We start from the raw sequence: 27,933 nt of genomic DNA on the forward strand, positions 1-27,933 counted from the left end.
GGTACCTTATGAGCTATTAGGAACACCTGAGGACAGTGACATCATCTCCCACCTGTCACCACACCACGGCCAAACCTCTCTCCAGACTCCAGGAGTTCCCGGATCTGAGCCTGGTCCATTCCCAGCGGGCCGCTTAGCACCACCCTCCACTCCTCCCCCTCCCAGTCCCGCCTAGCGATGTGTACTGCCAGGGTCCGATTCTGCAGTGGGGCCAGCAGGGGCCTCCAGCAGCTCTCCACCATCTTCACTCTGTCCAACACGAGACGGCTGCTGGAACGACAGACACCACACTTGCACCGACATGTGGACAAAACAAGCACACCCCCGGGTCTGAGCTGCAACAAAGACACAGCTAGAGAGACACACACAGACAGACAGAAAGACAGAAGCACACAGACACACATACATGTTTTTATTAATGGTGTCTGACTCCTTCTTCCAGAAACATTAAATCTGCTCAGTGTTTTTATCACTTAACGACTTTAATTTCTTCATCACAGCTGACTTTGTAAAAGAGGTGCTGGGTTACTGAATCCCCAAACGTGTAACCTCAGGAAGGGTGTGAATGAATTCTTAACTGCTGATTTACTCAACTCTCCACAGGTTGTCTGCTAAGAACAGCATGAACACTGTCAAATGAAGCACACTCTCTGACATGCCACTCATTTATTGCTGGTTATTAGTTTCTCCTTTAGTGTAGGAAATGAATGTTGTCCACCCACTGCATAGCTTTCAGACAGTCACAGGAAGTCACAGGAAGAACCTAATGCTATCTTAGAAGTACATGCTTTTTGAGCAGTTATAAAGAACTTACCCACTTCTTTGGCTGTCTTTATCAGTTATCTCTACCTGAGTGCCCATATTCACTGCAGGGGCCAGTTCTGTTTTCAGGGGATGAGTCAGCACCATCGTCTGAAAAACAAGGAAACAAAAGTGCCACCTCATCCTGTGCAGTGTATAAAAGGAAGAAATAGTGAGAGCTTCCAACTGCATCAGTGCATAGTATCAACTTTACAAGAGTTTAAACACAGTAATGAAATGTTTTTCAGCTGTTCTTTCCCATAGAGTCTGTTAGAATATTGAAAAGGTCATGGGCGTTAATTCAATCCTGTGTTTTAGCAGTGTTAATGAAGTGGTCATTTTTGAGCAGGAACACAAAATTGTTTAAATGGAAATAAACAGAACATGAGGGATATTTGACTGTTACTCACAAAGTCCTTCTCAATGGTCTCAAAGTCTGTGTCTGTGTCCTCACTCACAAACCTTCTGTCCATGCTCTCATGCCTCATCAGAGTCGCCTGTTGGACATACATCATGGGATTTTACCACTGTAACTTCTATGTTCTATGTGAAGTACAGGGCGTTGGGTCACACTCATCTGGACAGTATCAAACTCAGCATCTTAGCACAGTCAAGTCCTGTGAGCCCACATCTGTTTACAGCTGTGTCATCTTAACATCATATTCTAAATCATAAAACAGAGACATGCATTCACTTATTTATTTTTACATACACATTTTTGAATTTTACTCACAAGGTCCTCCTCCTCAGTGACCTTGTGGTCTTGCCACATCTCTTCGTCCTTCTTCTTGAACCCTTCATCCACCTTCTTAGATACAAGCAGATGCCTCTTTGTGAACAAATCATCAGATCATTGACATTTCTTAAACATACCATGTGAAGTACAGTGAGATGACTAACACTGACAAGTGACTAACACTCTTACAGGTAGAAATTGATCTTACCAGTTTTCCTCACCTGTGCACTGCCCTGGGCCCTTCCATGCCATTTAAGGGGACAGAGCTCATCATCTAGTATTTCATTGCTAAATAACTGTATTCTGTTTTTTTCTGTGGCAGAAGCAAATCACGGTAATGGCAGCGATGATGACCACAACCACGGTAGGAACAGCTGCTGCCATTGCTTCAGGTCCACAGCTCATGGTCTGCGCTGATGTAACACTGAGTGTAAAGAAGATGTTCTCAACGTGGGAATCAGTGGGAAATTCAGTTACACCAACAAAACTTCACATTAACAGACAAGAAATGTGTTACGTCTGCAACTGTGTGGTGTTTCTGGGTTTCGCTTTGGCTTCTGTCATTTTAGAAAACACAGTATTTCCAAAGATGATCACCGGAGATTCTGTTCACATAGTTGGCAGAGACATCTCTCATGTGTAACATCCGTTCACACTAACAATTAAGTCCGAACAAATCTGGCAAATGCTGATTTCAAAGAGGTTTTTTAGCACTGGTTCAATGTTTTTCTGTCATTTGGATCAATGCAGTGTTAAAAAAAAACAAAAAAAACAAAAAACAAAAGCTAACTACACAACAACTAAACTAAAGCACTTGTCATGTAAGTAAAAAAAAAATCTCTAGTAAAAACGTAATGAAATGCTACACTTGATTTTCTGATGCTGTTGCAGTGAAAACCCAAAATAAACAGTTTTATGTTGTTATGCCATATCTTGTCTTTATTACAATGAATTCTGACAAAATATAACAGAAACATCTCAACGTCAACGTCTCAGGGTATGAAGGAGGGCCAGCTGGGGACAGAAGACCAGGACCAGATCAGACAGTTTCTACTTCCTGTTAGGTCTGCAGGTGTGTTGAGCAGTTACCTCACTCCCCCTCTCACTGACTCCTCCTTGACTCACTCCCCCTCTCACTCACTCTTTTGTTTTTCGTGTATGAAAACAAAAGAAGTCCAACATTATAAACAGAAACATCTGACATATTCCTCCAAAACACAGACCCTGTTGTGCAAAGACTGAATAAAAGCGGAGACTTGCATCCATTGAATGTACAGTACAGTCTGTCTGACGCAGGAAACACTGGGACTAACCTCAATGCAAAATCCCCTCGCATATGTCAAGTATTTTTTTTTCCCACTGGAGAAACAAACAAAAGGTGAAAGAAATAAATGGTGAACTTAAAAAAAAAATCAAACAGGAATATACAGCAATAGATTAACATATTTAGAAACTCTTAGTATGAACTGCTATTAAAATGAATCTGAGACAGACAACAAAACGAGGAACGAGACAGAGCAACAACGAGGCACTCAGGTGCTTCACACCGCTTTGTTCCCCTCCTCTTCCTGTGTCATCTGTTCTTCAATCCTAAAGAAGAGACCATTCCCTTTCACTGAACAGATGGTCGACAACGCACAGTTTCTCTGAGGACAGAATCCCACAGCGGACAGAAAAGTGAGGAGAAGACATTATGGCCCGAACAGAAATAACCTGATGCTACAGGTCATGATTGCAGCTGTTCTACAGCAGCCTTTTCTCACCACTGCCACTCTTAACCTGATTGGCTGTAAGTTAATGTCATTTGGGAACCTGATTAAAGAAAAAAAAAAATCTCTTCTCCTCCTTTTTCCTCCTACCATCCCTCCATCTCAGTGTTTGAAGGGCAGGATCCAATCAAATTTGCCTCCTACTGCCCCCTGGTGGCTTAACTGAGCTCTTAACTTTGAAATTCTTGTCGTTCCGTTCTTCTGATTTCATCTGAACTCTTAAGGGACATTCTCTCAAAGTGACTTTGTGTCTGTGAAAAAAAAATCTTCAAAAATCTAAACATCTAAAGTAATAAAAATTTAACCTCTTCTATCAATAAAAGCAAATAAAAAAGGTGGAGTTCCTCTTGATCTGAATAACTCCACAGTTCCTGTTCTTGGAATTCAGATTTTTCTAGTCTGAAAACTAAAGGACTTTTTTTTCTCTAACCTTCTTCTTAAAAAGAAGTCATAGCAGCAAAGGCATAGTGATGCACTGATAACAGTAAAATGATAGCCAAAATAAAAATATGAATGACGATATCTAAAACATGGGGGAGTGCCAGACAATCATATCTTAAAATTAAGGTACAACATTCATGCCTGAAATGTATTAACATCCCTTTTATTGTGACTGTGTGTGACAGCCACAATTTTCTTGATTTGAACAGGTAAAAAAACGATCAAACATTTTTTTCCTAATTTGTCTTAAATCTACTAAATGTACTTTTTCAACAGGGCTAAACTAACCTGACTAAACTTGGGCTGCCGTCTGTTTTCTTGGAAGAGTAGCTTGTGTGCACTTTCTAAGTGTTTTCCCTCAGTATCAACTAGGAAGAGTGTCACATGCCTGCGAATGCGGGTTCAGACTCTACAGTCTTAACAAGTCACACTTCCAGGTTTCTCTAACCCTGTAGGTTTTTCAACATTGCACAGAGATAATCAAAAATTATCCTCAAAAAAGTCAAAAGTCACCACCAGTGGTTGAAGAGGCAGCGCTCTCTCTCTCTGCAGGCGTCGTGAACGAGGGGCTGGCAGCCTCAGATGTGGAGGGTGCAGTTGTTGTGGTGACCTTCGGAGCAGGCGAAGAAGAAGAAGAAGAGGAGGAGGAGGTGGCGGCGGTGTGTGCGGCATCATTGCACCAACACTGTACAAAGTGTGCTGTGGAACTGCAGCCCCATGGGGGTGCGGGATGCCGTGCAGCATCATGGCCACCATGGAGCCCATGCTGCCGATCAAACCGCCGTTGGTGAAGACGGGAGGGCCGAGGCCAGATGAGGAGGAATGGGAGACGGACAGCGGGGGCTTAGGCATCTCAATGGCGGCCAGGGAGCCGGGCGAGTCGTGCTGCTTGCTTGGCCAAGGCCACTTCCCTTTCAGGATGGCGTGGCAGATGCTGTCCAGATGGTTGATGATCACCCGGTCCTACAGGGGGTAATTCAACAGCAAAGAACTGAGCCAATGGCATGAAGAAGATAATGTGAATGGGTATACATTCCTTTCAATTCAAATAGTGAGTCTGATTCAGAGAGAAGAAGCACTAAACAACAGAAATCAATTTCATATCTGATCAAAAACATCAGTCTGGGTCTAATCACAGATGGTATGTTTTCTTTAGTTGTATCAGTGAATCAGGGCTTTAAATCAACAATAGCATGGACACAAGTAAGTTTTTCATTAAACAGTTTGGGTTAACTGTTAATCAGCCAGGTTAGAGTTATTTTGCCACTGGAAACAGGGGAGTCACCACAAATGTTATTCTACTACCAGGTTTCCAAAGTATTGCACTCATAGCTCTCATCTTTTTTCACTAATATATTTCTTTTTTTGTCCATTCTAGTAAAGAAGAGAAGCCAATCAGCAAGGCTGTGGTTTTCAGGTAACAAGCACGACACAATTACCAAATTTACAGCTGCAGGGTTAAACACAACAACAACACTACGCATTATGAGCATTTATTGACATACAGTGGGTTCCAAAAGTCTGAGACTCAGACTCAGACTGGATGTATTTTTCATTTTATTTTAAAATAGCATGCGTGGCACACTGATGAATGTGGTTTAATCGATTAATATGCATAAAAAAGTAGTATTTTCCATGCAATATGATGCCTCTTTTCTATGTTCCCAGCATGCTTTTTACACGAATAAGCCATGATTTGCATCTCCTTGTGATTGTCCCTCGTGGCTGAAGGAAAAGAAAGAGTTGTTTATTCTTTAAGTAAGGTGTTAATTCAGATGCAGCCTTCTGTGCACACATACTTTGACAGGGACACTGGAGCCAGACATATATTAAGCCTAGAGTGTAAATTATATGCACCTCAAAGGTCAGATTTAAAGTAAATAGGATCACATCAGCAGGGAAAAAAGAAGAGGAACCCCATCGGAGACCTCCACTTTAGCATTATTGACAGAGCACAGTGTTTTACACAGCAACAAAGTCCTCAGTAAGTTTTACCATGGTAATGACTTACTTTATCATCAGAAGCTTCTGCTCCGGGTTCAGCTGTTCTGATTTCTTCCACATGTCTGAAAAACAAGGGACGAAGTCATCAGTAACCCTGTGTGAGACATACAAACTAATACATGTCAAAAAGAAAGAACAGCTTTTGTCTTGTAGGACAGACCACAGTGTCTCACAGAAAACACAATACCTTCTCCTCTCCCACCACACCATCATCATTTCCTCTACTGTGATGGTCAATGTGCTCCAGAGCATCCAGCAGGTTGGTTGGTCTCCTCCGCACCTCACACTCATATTGAGCAAATATCCCGGGCATCCCAGTGGCTCCAGTGTGTTCATCTGATCACAAAGATCAAACAAGAGGTTAAAAAGACATTAAGGATTAACTTCTCCTCTGTGAACTGTTTCAGGATTTGAAGGAGTCATGGAAACATTCCCTTTATATTCATACTCACTGAGCCTCCTCCTCTTCAGGCTGGGAAGGTGGGCATCCAGCACCTTGGCCTTCTGGGTGTGGGAGCTTTGGGAGTGGGAGCTCTCTGCAGCAGTCTTCGTCTCTACCACAGGCCTCTGTTACATCCAAACACACAGAGTCAGTACTGTACAGGCAGTGAATGGTCACAGCTCTGGATCAGACCTCTCAGCAGTAAACACAGTTGTACAGGTTGAGGGAGGAAATAAACACGCTGCTGAAAAAGCCTGAGGAGGCCACTCATAGAAAATCCCACCTGTGAACTGCACCTGAGCTCTGCTTCACTTGCTGAATGTGCCTCGAGTTTCTGTCCCACACTGAGCTGAGTGCAGAGCGAGCTCCTGTCCCAGGAAATAAGGAGCTGAGAACATAGACTGTGGCTCCAAATTCATTTAGGAAATCTGGCTCTCGATGTACAACGAAGCACTGTTTTTCCATATTTGTTATGATTGCTATTGTTACTGTAGGAAAGCCCCTGTTATGTTATTCAATTGAGTTTATGCACCACTGTAATGTTAGTCATTAGGGGGGGGCGCTGGCCCTTTAAGAAACCCAGGCTCTGTAATCAGCAGCTGTGCGTCTCTCTTGCAGTGGATTTCGATGATAGTTGGTGAACTGCTCTGTTTCACACTTCATGGGAGGCTGTGTGCGTCATTGCTGATGTAAGTTTGTAATTTGTTTTCATCTGTGCTTTCTTTCTGTATTCGTTCTAGCAACTGCATATTTGCTCTGTTTATTGTTTTGTAAGATCGTTTTCTCCATATAGATACATGCTAGCTTGGTTAGACCATAGATTTATTGCATGAATATTTTTGTTATGATATTTGTAATGGTTATTCTGTATTCCTTTGACAGAGACCACACACAGACACACACAGACACAGACACAGACACACACACACAACCATACCCTGTTATCCTGCCTGCTTTAAGTAAAGTTCCTGAAATCGAGATACTGCCTCCGTGATTCTTTTACCAGAGTCACATCATAGTGTTTGGCCGGCTCTAATCCAGCACATCCAAGGAGGCCCTAACCCTCCTGTACACTTACACTTCTCTGAAAGACAGACACCTCCTGTGAGAGAGGTCTATCATTCATTTAAGATACATTTATTCTGCTATACAACACTACAAGACTCCAGTTTGTTTGGTCATCCTGGAGGACACTGTCCTGAGACTTGTAATGTAACTTGCCCTCAAGGACTTGAGACCTGCGTTGGACCAACTGGGACAAGTATTAGTGTGCAGAGAGATAAGACAGTTGATGGGTGTAGTATATATATACCCAACTGCTGCCAACTCAATTACACCAGGACACTCAGTCAGTTAATCCTGTTTGTGAACTGTAAGTGTGCTAGGACCCACCATTTTGTTTGCAACCCTGAAGAACTGAGAGACTTCCCGGACCACACTTCCAAAGCCTTCATAAGGTCGTACATAAGGCCTAACCCATGATGGCAGCTGAGCCTGGGCATCAGAGGACTTAAACCTGTGGGAGAAGTCACACGTTATTTTATTTTAATCACCTTCATCATTGTTGAACAGATCAGTTCTTTCTGATTGATGGTAGTAAAGCTCAACGTTTGTTTAATTACTCCACAGATTTTACACTTTAAGTTCAGGTTACTTATCACAAGACCAGAATTATTAGTTCACTTTAGAAGTTAAAACTTATTTCATGCATTTTCCTGATTGCTCGTTGCTAAACTTACAAAACTGCAAAAGAAAAATATAATAACAGCATCCACAAACAGTCCTACTTTAATTTTAGGGGCTTTTAATGAATAACACAACTTTTAATAACACAGTAGCAACATTAACAGAGTTTTTGTTGCCTATGACAACTTTTTTTTTCTGGCACGACTTATGTTCCAGCACTGACAATTTGGACTGCAGGTTAGACATGAGAATAAAAGCCATGCCAGGATGGCACTGCATTTTCAGATTCGTATCCTAACCTCTTTCATCAGACTCTTCTCAACAAATAAATGGCTCCTTACAGCCTGATGAAAGCCACCTGTTAATGAGGAGGTGCTTGCTCGTGAGATTTCATTGTTTGCATAATTAATGCCTGTAAAACTGCTCGTTTTGTGAGCCTGGTTCATTTACAAAAACATTACCAAAGAGTAAAAAGAAAGAGCAGAGCTTCCTGAAGCTGCTGCTGCTTGAAATCTGCAGACAAAAAAAAGATGATTTAGGTGTGTCAGGTATCATATTACTGTTATTATAACTGTTAGAAATTATTAATAGCATATCCATGGATATACATGGATGCATGTTGATGATCCTCATAAATAAATCATCAAGTGTAAAATCAAAAGATATTCAGTTCACTGTGATGAGAAAAGCTGGAAATGATTATTCCCACAGTGGAAGAAAATGAGCGAATGTTTGGCATTTTAGTTGAAGTAGTTTTCTGTCGACTAACACAGTGTTTGAGCTCTGCTTCTCTTAGATCACTATGTGCCACTTCAGGATGGATGTGTTTGTACGGGCGGTTCTTGCATGAGGCCCAAGGTTCTGTGCAGTGTCTCAGAAGTCTGACCTCTGGTCACACAGGAAGATGGCTCCATAGTCCTCCTTATGGCGAATGACTCTGCCAATGGCCTGGTTCACAGCCCTGAAAGCCTGCTGTTTGTACCACTCCTGCCCAGACAGGTACTGTCCACACACACACACACACACACACACACACAGAGGAAGACACAGACAACCACGCTAAGACTGAACCAAGTAAACATCATCAAGCCTTTTCCGTAAGACTCATTAAGCAGTTTCCCTCACCTTCAGCCCAGGAGCTTTCTTCCTGCCCATCTCATCCAAGAACTGCATCTTCAGGATGACTCGAGGGTCCATCTTTGGAGGGAAGGGAAGGCCGGTGATGATGACACCCCGACCAAAGGTGTCGGCAAAATCCAGACCCTCACTAGCCTGGCACAGGAATAAATTAACCCAAGTTCATTTACAGATGGATGCATTTGTGTAATGTTACAGCTGGTATAAAGGAAATTACAACTCGTATGCAAACAGGGGGGGTTCCTGTCAAACCTGCAGAGATGTAATAGCAATAGAAAGTTACTGGACTGTGGGTGCAACAGAGGGATTTTGACAAGAGCAAAGTGAAAATGACTTCCAGTAATGAAGCCAAAAACTGAACGTTTGGCCTGATGGCGACAGAAGAGGAGAGGTGATGGACACTGAAGACATTCTGTCTTTTGGATATAAAAGATAGGTGCCAAGGTAAAAAAAGAGTATATTCTGAAACATTTCTCCAGACTCCATGAAGCCATAACAACCTCACCTTCCCTCGACACACAGCAAAGAAGGATCCCCCTTTGGATGCTGGATCTTTGACTTTGGTGTAATATCCCTCCATAACCTAAGAACAGACAAAGAGATCAGATATTGTTACCAACTCATCACCATGTCCAGCTCATGAAATACTGTGAGACCTGTAAAGATAGTTAATTAAACCACACTCACCTCAGTGAAGGTGCCCTTTCCCTTAGGTTCAACAAAAATGGGCTTGATGCTGTTAATGCGATCTGCAAGTCCATTTGCCTAATGAGAAAGAACACACACACACTGTGGCTGATATTTCAGCATTCAATTCAGAAATCATTTGGAACATCTCTAATAAATAAATCAACAAAAATATGACACGATAAAAGCAGTATGTTTTTCTGAGAGCCACATTTCCACTTACTCTCCAGAACTCCAGGGTTTTTTCCATCAAAGGAAAGGAGGGAAAAAACACTAAGAGTCCATGAGGAACCACACGGCTCAGGTTGGCTGAAGAGAGACGTTCATATGAGGATGACAACAGAAATAATGAAGAATAAAAATATTTCCATACAGTACACACGGTATAATGTTTAACCTCACCAACAGTTTTGCCTAAAGATGCCACGTTTTCAGGAAGAGACCTGTCACAGAAGGAAAGATCAGCAATTTTAAATTCAATTGTCATTGTCATTGTAAGAGTTAAACTGTTTTAATATTAAAAAGTTTAAATATTAAACTTCTCCAAAGGCCGAGTCCCATCAAGCAGCTATATCAGATGTAAGAGTAAACCCTGATGTAAAAAAATAAACACAACACAATCAGATACAGTTGGTTTATGAGAACATGGACATTTCTGTGTAAAAGACAGCTGGACTTCTTTCTCGCCAGGACATTAAACTCCATCACAAGACAGAGTACAAAAGCATGTGTACATCAGTCCAATCAACAGACATGATTAAAAGTGTAGAAGCTTTTCTGAAGAAGAGAACACTGTAGTATAGAATGAAGAACAAGATACTGAAGAATAGAATACTGTTGAATAGAACAGAATAATATAGACTAGAATGTAGAATAGAATTCTAATTCAGTTATATTCAGTTTTATTTATATAGCACCTTTCACAATCAAAATTGTCTCAAAGCGCTTTACAGAGCCTGACCCCAGATCAGCACTTAAGGCGACGGTGGAAAGGAAAAACTCCCTTTTAACAGGAAGAAACCTTGAGCAGAACCTGGCTCATATGGGGGACCCTCCTGCTGAGGGCCGGGCTGGGTGAACAGAGGAAGAGAAGGAAGATAGGACAGCTGGGAATGTAGGAGAGGAGGAGAAGGACATGCAGCATAATACAAAAAGGGTTGGCAATGGACAATGTTAGAGGGTCAGCATTTAGATTACAGTTAGTGAACAGTTAGTGGATACTGTGTGCTCAGCAGATTACAGTTATGATAGGAGACAGAGCACAGAAGCAAGAAGCTGTCATGGTTGGTAATTATTTACAGTCTGCAGAGAATATTAATCCAACATGTATCTGTAGCAGAGTGGAACATTAAACAGAGTAATGTGTTAGAAATGGATCATTGTAGACAATAAACAGGAGCAGGTGGGTGGAGCCAGGACCACAGACAGAGAACATGCAGCTCCGGAGCCAGAGACACCTGCAGAAAGGTACAGAGACAGAGAGACCAGAGAGAGGCAGGCACAGGACTACAGGAGAGACAGGACAAAGAGGTAATTACATGGAATAAAGGCTAATACATGTGAGAGTGGGTCTGAGGAGAGAAGAGAGGTGTGCAAAGGATCATGGGAAGTCCCCCAGCAGCCTAGGCCTATAGCAGCATAACTAAGGGATGGTTCACATACCTGAGCCAATCCTACTAAGGGCTATATCCTTAACTGTAACAGTGTCTATAGAGATAATTGTGACTAACTATAAGTTTAATAAATAACTAGGACTGTAACTACAACTAATTATAAGCTTTGTCAAACAAGAAGGTTTTAAGCTTAATTTTAAAATTAGAGAGGGTGTCTGCTTCCCGTACCCAAACTGGCAGTTGGTTCCATAGGAGAGGGGCCTGATAGCTAAAGGCTCGGCCTCCCATTCTACTTTTACAGATTCTGGGAACCATAAGCAAACCTGCATTCTGGGAACGAAGCAATCTGTTGGGATAATATGGTTCTATCAGCTCTGTGAGATATGAAGGAGCCTGGCCATTGAGGGTCTTATATGTAAGGAGAAGGATTTTAAAATCAGTTGTGGATTTTACAGGAAGCCAATGAAGAGAAGTTACTAAAGGAGTAATATGATCTCTGTTGCTAATTCCAATCAGTACTCTGGCTGCAGCATTTTGGATCAGCTGGAGGCTTTTTAGAGAGTTAACTGGACATTCCGATAATAGGGAATTACAGTAGTCCAGCGTAGAAGTAAGAAATGCATGGACTAGTTTTTCAGCATCACTCTACGACAGAATGTTCCTAATCTTACTGATATTGCGGAGGTGAAAGAAGGTGGTCCTAGAGACCTGTTTGTGGGTTATGCGGGTTAAAGGACAAATTCTGATCAAAAATAACTCCAAGGTGAGGACACAGTCATCCTGGAGGCTAAATTAATGCCATCCAGAGTAACTATATGATTAGATAAACTGTTTCTGAGGTGTTTGGGACCAAACAAAATAACCTCAGTTTTGTCTGAATTCAGAAGAAGAAAGTTACAGGTCATCCAAGCCTTTATGTCTTTAAGACATGCCTGAAGTATGGCTAACTGATCTGTTTCATCTGGTTTCATAGATAAATATAGCTGGGTATCATCCACATAGCAATGGAAATTTATTCCATGCTTCCTGATAATATTGCCTAGCGGAAGCATGTATAAGGTGAACAATATGGGTCTAAGCACAGAACCCTGTGGAACTCCATGACTAACTCTGGTATAAATGGAGGACTCATCATTAACATGAACAAACTGGAATCTATCTGATAGATATGATTTAAACCAGCCTAGTGCTGTTCCTTTAATCCCAGTGACATGTTCCAATCTTTCCAATAGGATACTATGATCAATAGTGTCAAATGCTGCACTAAGATAGAGACGAGTCCATTGTCTGATGATATGAGAAGGTCGTTGGTAACTTTCACCAGTGCTGTTTCTGTGCTATGATGAACTCCTGACTGAAAAACTTCAAACAAACCGTTCCTATGTAGATGGTCACACAACTGAGCTGGAACAGCCTTTTCAAGAATTTTAGAAGTAAAGGGGAGATTGGATACAGGTCTATAGTCTGCTAAAGTGCCAGAGTCCAGAGAAGGCTTTTTAAGTAAAAGTTTGATAACTGCAACTTTAAAAGCCTGTGGAACATACTCTGTTACCAAAGAGAGATTTATCTGGTCTAATGTGGAAGTGCCAATCAAAGGCAAAACATCTTTAAGCAGTCTGGTTGGGATAGGATCCAAAAGACATGTTGATGGTTTAGATTTAGTAACTATTGAAGTCAATTCAAGATCTATGGGAGAGAAACAGTCTAACAACAAATGAGGACTGACAGACATTTCTAAAAATTCTGTTCTTGATACACCCACATCATTGACAGTTATAGGCAGGATGAGATGGACTCTATCTCTAATATCTACTATTTTGTTGGTAAAGAAGCTCATAAAGTCATCACTAGTGAGAGCTAGAGGAATGCATGGTTCAACAGAGCTATGGCTCTTTGTCAGCCTGGCTACAGTGCTGAAAAGAAACCTAGGGTTGTTCTTGTTTTCCTCTATTAATGATGAGTAATAGGCAGTTCTTGCCTATTAAGGGATTTTTTATACATTATGAAGCTGTCTTTCCAGGCTAGGCGGAATTCCTCTAAATTAGTGGATAACCACTTCCTTTCCAGCTTTCGTGATATCTGCTTTAAAGTACGTATTTGTGAATCATACCATGGAGCTAGCTTCCTCTGAGTCAAGGGCTGTACGTAATGAAGCAGCTGTACTATCACCTAGATAGTCTATATCTGCTGGAGTAAAGTTTAGGCCATTGCCCTCTGTAAAACTTGCACATGGCTAATTCTTTCCCAGATGATGTGCAGTTCATTATTGTAAATTCGAATGTTATTAAAGAATGATCAGATAAAACAGGGTTCTGAGGGAAAACTGTCAAATGTTCAGCTTCTATGCCATAGGTCAGTACAAGATCAAGGGTGTCATTAAAACAGTGAGTTGGTTTGTTAACATTTTGCAAGAAGCCAATTGAGTCTAAGACTGAATAGAATGCAGTTTTAAGGCTGTCATTGTGGGTATCTACATGAATATTAAAGTCACCCACTATAAGTACTTTGTCCGTACTAAGCACTAAATCAGATAAAAATTCAGTGAATTCAGACAAAAACTCTGAGTACGCAGCAGGTGGACGATACACCACAGCAAATAGGACTGTTTTTTCTGTCTTCCAGTTTGGATGTGAGAGGCTGAGGATAAGGCTTTCAAATGTGCTATAATTCGGCTTAGGTCTAAGATTAATTAATAAACTTGAGTGGTAGATTGCTGCCACTCCTCCTCCTCGGCCTGTGCCTCGAGGAATGTGATGATTAACTACATCCACTTTGCAACATTGCACATTATTACTATTATTATTTGTACAGACTGTTTCTTCTTCTCTTAGTACTTTTCTTTTTTCTCTTATTTTAGTTTTTTTTTTTTTTTTGTTCAACTGAGTGTGTTATGGACTTGTCAGTCCAATTCGTCTGTTTTGCACCAACAACACCACGTCAAATTCCTTGTATGTGTAACATACCTGGCAATAAAGTGTTTCTGATTCTGATAATACGACTAGCAAGGGTTGACTCAGTTAGACTGACATACGCTTCCTCCTGCAGGCAGGTCTCAGTCAGACAGAATAAATCAATCTGCTGATCCATTATCAAATCATTTACTAACAGATTTAGACAAGAGAGATCTAATGTTTAATAGCCCACATCTAATTGTGGTGTTTTTAGGTTCAGACACGTTTATAGTTTTAATTTTTTTGAGGTTTTTATGAATAACACCTCTTGCATTTTTTGGTTTATACACTTTTTGTTGACGGGGAGCAGACACAGTCTCTATAGGATAAAGGGAACTGTTAGAATGGTAGGAATCACAGTAGGAATCATGGGAGGGTGACAGCTCTAGAGAAACTGCAGAGAAGCGTGTAGGACTGCAACTCTGCCTCCTGGTCTCATGACTTTGGTTGTCCAATAAAATCTGCCATATTTCTAGATAGATCTAGATTTCTAGATATGAGAGCTGCACCATCCAAAGTGGGATGGATGCCGTCTCTCCTAATCAGACCAGGTTTTCCCCAAAAAGGTTTTCCAGTTGTCTATGAAGGCTGCATCATGCAATGATGACATGCGGCTAAACATATCACTGGTCAAATCCGGCAGTCCGACATTGTTTTGGCAAAGTTACACAGCGATTCCACATTAATTTTAGTGACCTCCGATTGGCGTAATCAGGTATCATCACCGTTGACGTGAATAACAATTTTATCAAATCTATGTTTATCCTTAGCCAGCAGTTTTAAATATGATTCACCCGCTCTGGCCCCAGGAATAAATAAATTAATTATTTGCATTAATTAATTAACTATGGTCGCTGGAGTCTCTAACTTCACACTTCGCAAAATGGAGCTGCCAATAACCAGAGTGTTTTCCTCAGCAGGCGTGTTGCTGATTGGGGAAAATCTGTTTGAAACGTGAAGCAGTTGATGGTGAACCACGGGCCGTTGTTTCAGGATATGTTTCCTTCAGACTGCCGCCCTGGCTTCCCAGCGGAGCTGCCGGGGAACAGACGGCTAGCTGTAGCTAATCTAGGCTGGTCCACACCAGCTACAGGGGACTGACTAGCTAGCGCAGCTACGGGGTGGTTATCTATGGTGCGGAGCCGAGCCTCTACTTCCTTCAGCCTCGCCTCCGATGCTATAAAAATATTACATTTATTACACATACCATTATCGCTAAAGGAGGCAGATGAGTAACTAAACATCTCACACACCAAGCAGGAGAGAGGAGAGACAGCAGGAGAGAGAGAAGCCATTGACCAGAGAGAGAGCGATTAGACGGCGATTAGAGTATTGTGTTAAATCCCAAGGGGCCCGTGCACAACAGATGTTTAACTAAAGCAATATACTTGTGCAAGAATTCAGAAATTGACCACAGAACACGGCAAAGTTAATGTTGACTGATTAGCTGGAATAACTCGAAACACTCGTAACACCACAGTGCAGAAGCAGCAAACAGGAAGTGACACAATACGTTACCCCCACGTCAGAACGTCAGGATCTCTGCTGTCAGCACTGGAAGGCAGTCTATCCCTTTCTGCTTTCTATTTTTAGAAAGCGGATACAGCGGAATACAACGTAGAACAGAATATTGTATAATAGAACATAGAATAGAATACTGTAGAACGGAATGTAGAACAGAATACTGTAGAACGGAATACTGACCTTCTATTGAACGCTGAACTTAACTGCTCTCCATCTGGGCCTCGTTCAACGATGCTAACAAAGATCTGGTCCCGCTCAATCACATGGCTGTTCTCCAGACACACTGGGAATTCTCTACAAGAACACCAAGGACAAAAACACACTGAGATCCAGGTCGAGGTTTACCTGCTGTTAGTCCAACAAAATTAATAATGCCTTAGGGCTGACTGCAAAAATGCTGGAAAGCTTAGAATTTTGATGTTCTTCGATAACAAGTCCTGATGATTCTGATGAGGAGTTGGCTGCTTTGCCATTCTGGCACTTTGCAGATGCTGGTGTCTCGCCAAGAGCAGCTTAGCTCAGCTCAGCTGCTCTTTATGAGTCTCATCTACCCTCTGCTGAGTTATGTCAGTCTGGACCAACATCAGAAGGATGACTGGGCAGACCAACATCACCATGCCAGGAGCTGGCAGAGCTAAAAATGATGTGTACTTGGTATGAGTGAGTCAGGCAAAGGGTTAAAACAAAATCCACTTTGTTGAGTTGGTCCCTTTATTATAGCAGCTGTTGATTTCAGGCACGAGTCTATAGTGTTGCGCTGCATAATTGTGCATCTGTGAGGAAAATGAGCTTTGAGGAGAAACAGGTAACAGGTAACTTACATCCTCATCTCAGAGGTGAAAGAGGATAGGGGAGAGAGGGTGCCGCTGGTCATAATGATGCAGCGAACACCCTGACTCTTCAGGTCCTGCATGACGAAGCCAGGAGAGAAGCACCAGTAACTCAGAATGTTGCCTAGAAGATGCCAAGGAACACATAAGACCCATTTAACCAGGTTTACTCAGTCAGAGTACAGGAAGGCGAGTGAAACTAATAACAAGCTAAACTAAACCTTTAAACTGGGTTCATCCTCTGGGTCTGATATCCACACAGAAAATTTCAGGGCAATATGGACAATATGGGCAGTTTGAGTGCTGTTTCTCATATTATTCAAACTTGCCGTTCTGAGATGATATTCCACACAACTTGAAAAATACTGACATTTAGGATCTAACTTATCTAAATCTGTGTTTAGAGCAGTTAGCTGTAGCTGTAGCTGAGTGAATACCATATTCCAGCAGGTCAAAGGTGTCATTACCTTGTTTCTTTGATGAGGATGAAGCCCTCACATCAGTGCTCTTTTTCTTGTGATAGCTGGTGTCTTTGTGGATATGAACCTGAGCCAAACAGACAGATGTGACGGTTGATGTCACTATATACATAAGAGTGTGTGGAGATGCACCACCTTTATTGTCAGTTCATGGGTTTCGATGAACACGCACCTTAAAGTTAGATGTGTTGGACTGCATCTGCTGCTGTCTGTCTTTCTCTGATGCTTCACCACAGAACACCAGCTTCAAAACAAGGAAAGATAGAAAGATTTATTGTTGCTGCAGTAAATGGAAAACTAATAGCTGTGCATACAATGGATCAGTGATGTGTTCTACCATGCTGGTATAATTTGTCAGTTACAATGTACAGCAGCAAAACTGGTAATTGGCTCATTTGGAAATATCCTCATTTGTTTTCTCTCCAAAAAGTGAGATGAGAAGATGAATATCAGTTTCATGAATAAATCTCTTGAAAACAATTCTTTAGTGCAGGTTACCAGATACAGTCAGTGAGCATGACTGTGTATGTAGCTCTGCATTACTGATAAAGTTTAGTCACAGAGATCCACAAGATTCTGTGCTTGGACCAGTTCTATTTACTTTATGTATGCTTCCCTTTTGAAATATTATTAGGAAACACTCCATAAACGTTAATTTCTTAGGCAGATTAAACCTAATTATATTTATCAGTTAAGCCAAATCAGTTAGCTAAACTTCAAACATGCCTTAGGGACACAGAAATCTGCATGACCTGCAACTTCCTGCTATTAAACTCAGACAAAACTGAAGTTATGTTATCTGTCCCCCAGGGTCTGTGTCAATAATATCCAACTCCTCCTTTATCTCCACCCTGTAGCATACCTGTATGATATCAGCCAGCTTCTGCAGTCCACTCGTGTTCATGAATACTTCTGTCCCTGATGAGAAACATATGATTATGTACTGGAACAAGGTCTGAATGATATGGTCAGCAGACAATGAGTCCCTGTATGACATGAATAAGGACCAGTACTAAAGCATAATACTATTGGTTTACATGCAGTTGCTAGGTATGAGAGGAAATGAGACCACTGGTCAAAAATGCATCTCTAGCTGGACGTCAGAAAATATAACAGAGCCTAAATCAAGCAACACGTTTAATAAACAGTAATGTGAAGAAATCAAACCATACTGACGTCCTGCAAAGCATCCAATGATCTGCTCCAGAGCTTTATACACAGCTGTCTTGCTGCTGTAGGTCAGGTGAGCTCTCTCTAACAGCTCATAGATGAAGCTGAGACAGACAGAGAAGGAGATGGACAGAAGACACTTCATTCATATTTAACTAACTTTCTGTGGCAAGTCAGAAGGAAGATATCCACTGGAGTGTTACTGTAAATGGAATGTACTGGTACTGTCACAATGGAATGGAAAGGTTTTATCAGTCTAATCTAATCTATCAGTCTAACAGATGAGAGCAAGTGCAAGACAGAGGGACTGATCCACTGACAAACACTGCTGTACTTGAAGCAGTTAGCAAAGCAAAAGTGTTGCACTCTGCTTCCTATCTAGTACCACACTTTGACGTACATTCCAGGTTTTGTGATGCCTTTGTCACTTGGAACGTCATAGGAATCAATAGCAGCTTCCAGATCCAGCAGAATCTCTGTCAAAGCAGACAAAAGCAGTTTGGGAAAATCCCACAGAGCAAAGCATTGATGAGTGAGATGATTATCGTAAACCTATAAAATAAGGCTTATTTAGCTTCTTTATTCCTTAAAGAATACTTACGCTTGATTTTAGCGATGGCGTCTAAATCTATTTTTAAACCTGAAACAAAAAAAATATTAGCAGCAAAAATTTCATTACGTGCATGTATAGATTACCTTATAACATTTAAATATGTTTTCAATGTGTTGTCGGTAAAACATCATAAATCCCTCCTTGTTTGTGCGTAACCTCAGTGGTTGAGACAAATAAGCATCCTGACCAGAGGTGAGGGACTCCACGTTTAAGTCCTTCGTCACAGAGTCTCCATGGCTGGCTTGTTTATCCTGCTCCACCAGCAGCCTGTCCACAGCAGCAATGGCTGAGGCCACATCATAGGGAGTGAGGTCAAACGATGTTACCTCTTCACACGTCTTTTCCTGCAGACAACAGAAACAGACAATCAGGCCCACTTCACATGGTGATTGGCCAGCTGTGAAAGTAGGCGGGCTTTAAACTTCTCTCTTAAACTGTGAAAGTGTGTGCCATCATCTCCATTTGTGCGATTTGCTCATGTCCTGAGTATAAAGATGTTAAAGACAGAGGTGTTCTTAGATGGTTAAGAAGTCTGTCAAGGTTGTCAGTCATCCAGGTCATGGCTCTCCAAGACTGGAGAGCCAAAACTGGCTGAAGATCTTGAAGGCGTTTCAGGAAGAAACATCTTCAGGATCTATAATTAAGCCAAGCTGCTCTAAATTCAACTCTTTTTTTTTTTATATGGTTAAGAACCAACAATCACTCAACCACTATAAATATATTTGGGGAATTAAGGAAAGTGTGAATCAATCAATTATGACATTATGACACAGTGTTAACATATCCAAGATATTGTCTTACCACATTATGAGCTTCATCAAAAATGACCACGGCTCCATTCAGCTCCATGCTGTGCGCCCTGCGGCACTGAACAAAGACAGAGAACAGAACACACACATTTCTATGCTGAAATAAATCCATTATGCCCCAAAAGGCAGCAAGTAAACAGAGTGGCATGGACTGACTGAGGCACCAACAGTACAGGTCAATGTGAAAATGAGTGAGCTCACCTTTGGATCCAGCAGGTAGTTGTATGGCATGAAAATAATATCTGCCTGCTGCTTTATGGAACAGGAGAGGTAGTAAGGACAGACCCTGGAGAAGAATGTTCAACAAGGAGCAAAAGCAAAAAAAAGACTTGTCTCATTATCCCTGAAGGGAAACTTGACTTTACTCGAGCTGCATCACAAAGGACATGAAAACAAAATATTGTTTCTAGAGCAATATCTACTACAGCTAAGACATACTGTAGTGTCAGAATTTCAGTGTGTACTGTATGTGTAAATATGTTCTGTCTCTACAGCCACTATTTACAAGGCCACTTCTTTTAACAAAGGCTCTGTTTAGAAAAGCAGTCAACAGACACCTGGATTCCACTACATGCAAAATATGGTTGGTATAAGTAAACTTTTGTGGTTAATATGAGAAAGGGAGACGCCACTAGAAAATTATATAAAAAATCATGTACAGCTGGTAAAATTCAGTTGTTTCAACTCTGGCTTTTGAATTCTGTGCTGAAGAATAAAGCTCTTTGGACTCAGCCTCTCTGGTCTCCAGTGCATAGATATGACTCTGTAAAAAGAAGAGTTGAACATTTAGAAGTTTTTGGAAGAAAAAGACTTAGAGAATAAAGAGTAAAAGAGTAAGGTGTGGGGACTCAGCTTCAACTGGCCCTCAGCTGGGCCTACAGCCTGGCCTGAAATATTCACATCAATACAGTACTGAACAGGAAAAACAGCTCGCCTGCTTTTCTGCATCTTTATGCCCATTGAACACATTTATAATGTTCCATATTTGAGCTCCACCTGCTCCCCACTGACCTCTGCTCTGCTGTCCACCATAAACGACACCAGAACCATTGTTCCAGATCCAGGCTGCGTGGTTATGTGGGAGGTTGCTGGGGTGTTTGTGAAGTGGAAGCTAAGGTGTTCAGAGGGGTCTGCTAAGTGAGTGCAACAACCTTTATCCTACACCTAGGGTGTTGTGGTGGGTAGCTGGGATATGCCAGATGGCTACCATGGTCTCTGGGTTGGTTGATGGATTTTTGTTCAGTGAGTGTTAGGGTGACTGTCATGGTGATTCTTGCTAATGCTATCTTACCAGCTAGATAGCTAATTACAAAGTCAGCTACGGCACTTAAAGCAGCTCACAAATATTAAATATATCTCCACACACTCTTTAGTTATGCAAATATTAAGATTGGTTTGATCTCAAAGGGTGCGTTACTTTTTTAATTTTATTTAAACAGGGAGTACATAAGCACAGAGCAGGGATGAATGTCACATAACCCAGAGTCTGGTTTGCAAAGTCTGTCCCTCATCAGGTCTTTATACAAATCCACACGTTTATTTCCAGGTCCTTCACTAACAGCACAAACAAAATGCTGTGTGTACTGACAGTGTTGTTACTGAGGTTAACTCAGTGGCTCTACTGTCAGTCAGATATGTACAGCTTCCCACCCCCTAAGCTTAGAGGGCTTTTCATTAACATTTTGATGATGTCTGTAACATTTTGGGTTGGTGTCCCTGAGTTTGGTTATTAAAGAATCATGACAAAGACGTACTGAGCATGACATTTCACTGAGTAAAATAAAACTTGTCATGGCAACACATGTCTAATTACTGCAAATAGAACTTAAAGGCTGTCAGGAGCACTGATTCTAATATATGACGCTTTCAGTGTTTTCTCACATTTTACAGTCCAAACTGATCGAGAACATAATGAAAGAATCAATAGGAAAACTGACTGTTGGTTGCAGCTGTACAGTCCACACGCAACTATCTAGCAAACGCTGTGCAGCAGCTGTTTCACTCCTAATGAAGCAGGACAGAGACTCGTTAATGAAACAGACGAGTAGGTGAGCATGAAAACACAAATCCTACCTCTGCTCGCGGCCCAATTTGACCAAGTCTTCAATATCGAGGATGGAGTTCACCAAGTCTCTGTCAGTGCTCTTTTCTAGAGAAGGAAGAATAACATTAAGTTACAAGTAGCATCTTAAATTATGATGCCATGGCCCGATGTTCTTAACACTTTAAGTAATGATAATGAAACATAACATAAAGTCTGTTTACTATTAAGACATGTCAAAATGAAAGCTTTTCTCTATAGTCATTATGTCACTTATAATCTAGGTATGTAGCTCTTCCAAGTGTTTAACCTTTACCTTCAACATTATTGTAGTAGACACATGACCTGGTGGAAACTTTCCCTTTGCACATATGGACCTGAAAAACATTTGATTCCATGGAATCAACAGCATTTAATTACACTGACATCTGTGAGGACCAGTTCAGTACCACCTGTCCCCCAAGACCAGAACCACATGTTTGTGTATTAGCAGATTCTTTAAAAGAGACACATCAACACACAGTCAGTCAATCAGTGCACCCACGCAAACCCAGCAATAACTTTTTTAAAATACGCCCTCCTGAGCCCAGTTGTTTTTGGGGTGTGTCTGCATCTTTAAGACAATTGACACAGCTACAAGAACATTCTCCTCTGAATTTACAGCCCGAACAAGCCAACAGTGTACTCTGCTCACCTTGACGTGGTTACTCTCCTGGCGCATCACTTCCTGGTTGATACACAGCTTCTCTCTTGACCCCAGCACACACACCTTTGGCCTGAAACCACCAGAGACATGAGGGTTAAATGGATATGTGGGTTTACCAGAACGGCCTGATACTGACAGCTCAGCTCTTCAGTGTTGAGTGTTGTGTACATCTTGTACTGATGAGATAACAGAGTTTACCTGTATGAAGTGTTCTTTAACTCACTGATAACCTGTGTGAGCTGAGAGTGTGTCCTGGATGCATATATGACCTTGGGGACATTGGTGTAGTAGGCTGGAAGACAATGAGAGCACACAATAGTCACATTAAATTTCAGTTACAGGAAGCACAGTTACTGTTTCTCTCCAAAGAGGAAAACTGGCGTTAAACCTAAAACAGGATCCTGAAGAACACAGGCACCAAAACACTTTAACCTGCACTGAGCTGTGTGGGACAGGATATGAACGTACTCGCCGCGTCCCCCGCTTGCAGCCTCTCTGCTATCTTGCGGGCAGAGATGGTCTCTTTGAAGTGCTCCCTCCAGGCCAGGGTGGCACACAGCAGACACAGGGTTTTACCGGTTCCTGTGGGACTCTCCAGAACCCCATTCGCCTTCTGGAACAAACAGGCAGACATGGACACTGTCTGTAGGAGCCATATTATTCTGTTTTTTGGTGACAGTTGGTTTATCGATTGGTGTTATCTGGTCACCATGGTGATGCACTAAGTTTGGGTCACGTGGGCATAGTTCAGTGATAGCCGGAGGTAACAAAGGGGCGGGGGGGAGGGGCACTCACTCACCTGCGCTCAGGTAGGAGGAGAGAGGGCAGCTGGGTAGCCATAGTTTTTGTTGACCGCAGGCAGGCAAGCTCGTATGTACGTGTTTTTCCATTCAGATTTAGTTTACAGCTCCATCTAACTGGAACGTGTATTCTGAAAGCTGATTTAGGCTGATTTTGGTCGCAATACCGTCAGTAAAAAAAAATGCAATGCACTTATATAGGAGATAAGGATGAAATAATAAACATGATTTATTTAATGCCTTGTGTGGTTGAATTTCCAGTTTTACTTAAGTAGTATGTTTTACTTTTGGAGACGTTTGATAAAGTTTATGAACGTGACGTCCTCACGTGACCGCGCGGAGAAGAGAGAAAGAAAGAGGGAGAGGGAGAGAGAGAGTCGCACAAGTGACTGTCCATTCAGTTTGTGAACGGTGTAGGCACGAGCCAACACTTTGCTGACGCCGTCTGAGGCTCACGTTCCTCTAAATAAGTGCCGTCAATTGACTCCCTTGCATAACTTCTAAAATAAATATTGCACAAAGCTGCGCTCTTTTAACATGAATATAAGGAAAGTATTCTCAGATAAAACAATTTGCAAACAAAAAACCCGTCTGGACTGGCTCATACCATTTTAATGAGGCGGAGTGCTGCCAACTTGAAAAAAAAAAAAAAAAAAAAAGTCCCTTCGCTATATGCGTTTTCAAACAGCCTATATATGCAATAAAAACTATATTAACAAACTGAAAAAGAGCCCTTGGCATGTTTCAGGCTTTTTAATGCATTTTTGCATGCTTTTTCTGAACAATAGTACACTGACTTCAGCTGAGAAACATTACATACACTGATGAGCCATGGCAGCTCAGTTAGCAGCAGTGTAGCGGCTGTGCAGTTTGCTTTCATTAGTAAGGAAACTACTCACCCTCTGAAGACATTCAATCACCTTTCTCATGTAGTCTTTCTGACAGTCATATGGAGGAAAAGGGAAATTCACGGTCACTCCACGCAGAATCAGTGAAGGCATTCTTCAGCCGCAGTGAACTCTACACGCACACCTGACTGAACATTGGGCGCCAACTTTCCGCTTCGAGCTGCTCATGCGCACTGTGGCGACGCACCTTTGCTGCGGAGTCGTGAACACGGGACTGCAGAGATGGGTTTCAGGTGTTTCTCATGATGGACATCTCTACCCGGAGACATGCGGATAACTGATGGTGGAAGTGATGTGTAGAATGAAAGGTGTAACAAGGGGTGTCGAATTATCGCGTTAATTGCATTAATTCATTACAGTCATAGTTAGCGCGTTTTTAATCACGTTAATCTGATTTTCAGTCTCCAACTTTACCGTTTCTGTATGCGAGCTGCCTTTTTTTTTTTTTTTTTTTATAAAATCCGTTTTTATGTGTTGTGCTTCTTGTGCTTGAGTTGATGGGGGCGGGACACAACCGTCACTCACACCCTGAAGTGGACACTGATTGGCTGGCATTGTCATTGTGAGTTGTCGGCCCAGTGAACGGGAAATTTACATTTCAAAAACGCAACTGTGTTGCTATAACCGGAGATTAGCAACTTATACAAGATGTACCGACCAGGTGGTATTGCACACTGGCAATGGTGTCACGCCTCCTACGCAACCGAGAGGCTGTCCAGGCTCCGTTGGACCTACAGAACAAACACTGCCAACCGAAGCTGAGTGGGGGAAACTGCAGAGGCTGGTGGTCCTGCTTGGACCATGCAGGTAAGCTCAAATAAACACTGTCACGTGTGAAATCTAAAAATGAATGAACATCGGGTAGTTACTTTTAAAGACAATTATTGGAAATTGGAAATCAGTTCCACTTTCATTTAAATATCCAGCTAAGTTTATTTTGCTAACTTATCCACCTGTGCAGGTATGTGACTGAGCTGCTGGGTGGTGAGGCCTACGTCTCTTGCTCTGTAGTGCTGCCTGCTTTTCACCATCTGGACTGTGTCTTGGACATCACTGATGATGGTCCAGCCTACGTGGTGAAGTTCAAGAACGCCTTCCAGAAGGACGGTTGGTTCAAGGTGGCCACAGCACTGGATCCACGTTTCAAGGATTTGTAATGTCTTCCAAGAGAAAAGAGGGAACAAGTAAAGACTATAAGGATAAGGTGGACTGATAAGTACAATTTATTATCAGATCAAACTTTATTTATATGCAACACAAAGCGCTTCACAAAATGAAATAAAATCCACCCGTCCATTTCTCCGTTCATTCATTCAGGTGTGGACCAATCTGGAGATCATACTCCAAGCAGCAGAGCCCAGAAGAGCAGCTACTCTCCAGCCCTCCACAGAGGATGACGGACCAGCTCAGAAGCAGAGGAGGAGCGCTCTCCTGCTGGGGTCCGACTCTGACTCACAAGATGGAATGGAGTCTGGAGAGCTGCAGCGCTTACAGAGCAGAGCCCAGCATCAGTATTGATGACTGTCCCCTGCAGTGGTGCTATGCTCACTCAGGAGCCTATGAAAAGCTGTCAGTCCTAGCACGCAAGTACCTGGCCTCCCCGGCAACCTCCGTACCCTGTGAGAGACTGTTTAGCCTCGCAGGCCACATAGTGCAAAAGCGCAGCCTTGCTCCCAGAAAATGTGACCAAGCTGGTCTGTCTCAGCGACTGGCTGAAGAAGGACAAATAAGAGGCATGAGGTCAGCAGAGCTGCTATGTCCTCTGTAGCCTGCTAGAAGTGATTGCTTGATGCTATTTCAGCATTTTATTTTCTGATGAACTGTGTTACTTTTGATGTGCTAACTTACAGCTCTGATTGATGGCTCTGTTTTATTGATTTTTTTATGATCTGAAGCAGAGGAAAGGCAACAAGTTTAGTGTTGTATTGCTCAGAAAACTGTTCTGTTTTCTGATGTTAACTTACAGCACTTTATAAGGACCTGATGTTTTATTTGGATTTTCTAATTATTTGGAGTTTGACAAAAGAACACAGCAGAATGTAAATGGCTGCATCTGTTCGTGTTTAAAAACAATAAATGACTTTATAAAGTCATGTTTTTCTTCTATATCAATCTTTAGATTTGCCACAATAATGTAATAATGAATTTAAATGAAAAATACCTCAAGTTGACGGCTTTTCTCAGCAATTTTTAGCTTAGATTAAAAACAAATTAGATCAATTAATTACAGATCATAATTAATTAATCTCTGCAGAAGCTATGATGAGCCTGGCCCGCATGAGTACTTTGCTGTGTCTGTCAGAGGGACCCAGAGGCCAGTGCCTTTGCATACGTCTCCACCTACTGGTCAGAAGTGCAAACTACAGCCTCAGCTGCAAAAGCAGGTTAGGCCAGAGAAGTCAGCATCTCACCATTGAAATCAAATTCAAAAGGTTTCTTGTCATCTGTACAGCACAAAGCAGCTGTTCACACTATGCACTGATGTTCTTTCTTTGCCACTCTCCCTTCACATATGGCTATAAAATAGATCTTACACAAAAGTAAAAGAAAGGAGCAGATATTAATAGTATATTAATAGTAAATAGTTAATTGTAAACATTGGCAATAGTAAAATAAAAAAAAGAATTTTTATGATCTCAGATTCTAAAACTGAGTTTGTTATTTTTTAAATTTTTTTTTAATGTAAGTTAAATAAATAATTAAAGAATAATATATGAGGAATGAGGAAAGGTGGATGGGTGAGGGTTAGGGAAAGGAAGAGTGAACTAAGGCAAAGAAAGGAGTGGGAATGGGGGAGAGGTTAGGTTTTGAGGATAGAGTCTACCCTCCGAAGAGGACAGAAAGTGCACGGTCCTTCACACTTGGCCCCGGCTGCCACCGTTAAGTGGCCCCCGATTAAAAATTAGCCATACTTAGCTTTAAAAATAGCCTTACTTAGCTTAAATTAGTTTTTTTTTTGTTTAGGCTAGTTTGCTTTAGTTCCAAAAATCAGCCACAGGGAGTTTCATATATTTTAGTTTACTTCATTTGGCTTCTTTGTCCTTAGTTCTGGCTTATAAATGGTTAAACAAACAATTACCTTCAGCTGAACTCTAAAATAACTGAGACGCTGATTATCGCCCCAGATGAAAAAATCCCTTACATTAAGCAACACCTTGGGTCCCTGAGCTCCACAGTCCAGTCAAGCATCAGAAACCTTGGGGTGGTGTTTGACAAATCAATGTCCCTGGAAAAGCATTCAGGGCATGTGGTGAAAAGCTGCTTCTTTCATTTGAGGAACATTGCCAGATTCAAAAACATCATATCAAGCCCTGATCTGGAGTTGGTTATTCCTTTACATTACATGTACAAATACCTTTTTATTCCTCCTCACTGTATATGACTGTGGTCCCCTTTTAATCTTTTTTTTTTCTTTTTTAAAGGGATCTTAATCTTTTTATGAAATTATGGAATAAGAACAGTTTTTAAAAGATTGTAAATATACATGTCCCTGTATTCTGTCCTGGCTGACAGATAACGAACAAATAAAGAGACCCAGTAGATTTTCCTTTACTGCTTTACTGATTCTTATTTCTTTTGTAAAACAAACACAAATAAAATGCACAACATGTTACAATATGATTATTATTACATACACTTTTGACAGTTACACACTACAGTTAACACCAGTACACACAATGAAGCTCAGCAATAAATTAGCCATAATGGCCTAACTAGCTTTTTGCTAGCGGTTAGCTTAGTGATTAGCACGTTTTTTTCAAACTTAAAATAAACACCTCAAACAAG

The 27,933-nt window shown here is 41.5% G+C and overlaps 1 protein-coding gene across 1 annotated transcript; it reads right to left on the reverse strand.

Annotated features, from left to right (window-relative positions):
- Window positions 1-2,529: 2,529 nt before the first annotated feature.
- Window positions 2,530-24,240, reverse strand: LOC121191028 (regulator of telomere elongation helicase 1-like). Its single transcript, XM_041052081.1, has 28 exons — window positions 24,139-24,240; window positions 22,908-23,052; window positions 22,638-22,731; window positions 22,428-22,509; window positions 22,050-22,110; window positions 21,766-21,841; window positions 19,894-19,978; window positions 19,685-19,750; window positions 19,071-19,227; window positions 18,872-18,910; window positions 18,671-18,746; window positions 18,277-18,374; window positions 17,963-18,018; window positions 17,273-17,344; window positions 17,089-17,167; window positions 16,613-16,745; window positions 15,972-16,085; window positions 10,106-10,146; window positions 9,927-10,012; window positions 9,704-9,781; window positions 9,522-9,599; window positions 9,005-9,151; window positions 8,766-8,881; window positions 7,586-7,709; window positions 6,204-6,318; window positions 5,939-6,087; window positions 4,439-4,710; window positions 2,530-2,551 (listed from the first exon to the last, which is right to left on the reverse strand). Exons 1-28 carry the CDS (start codon window positions 24,238-24,240, stop codon window positions 2,530-2,532), a joined length of 2,763 nt encoding a protein of 920 aa, XP_040908015.1.
- Window positions 24,241-27,933: the final 3,693 nt, after the last annotated feature.

Source organism: Toxotes jaculatrix, chromosome 2, assembly GCF_017976425.1.
Source record: "Toxotes jaculatrix isolate fToxJac2 chromosome 2, fToxJac2.pri, whole genome shotgun sequence".
In the NCBI taxonomy this organism is placed as follows: Eukaryota; Metazoa; Chordata; class Actinopteri; family Toxotidae; genus Toxotes; species Toxotes jaculatrix.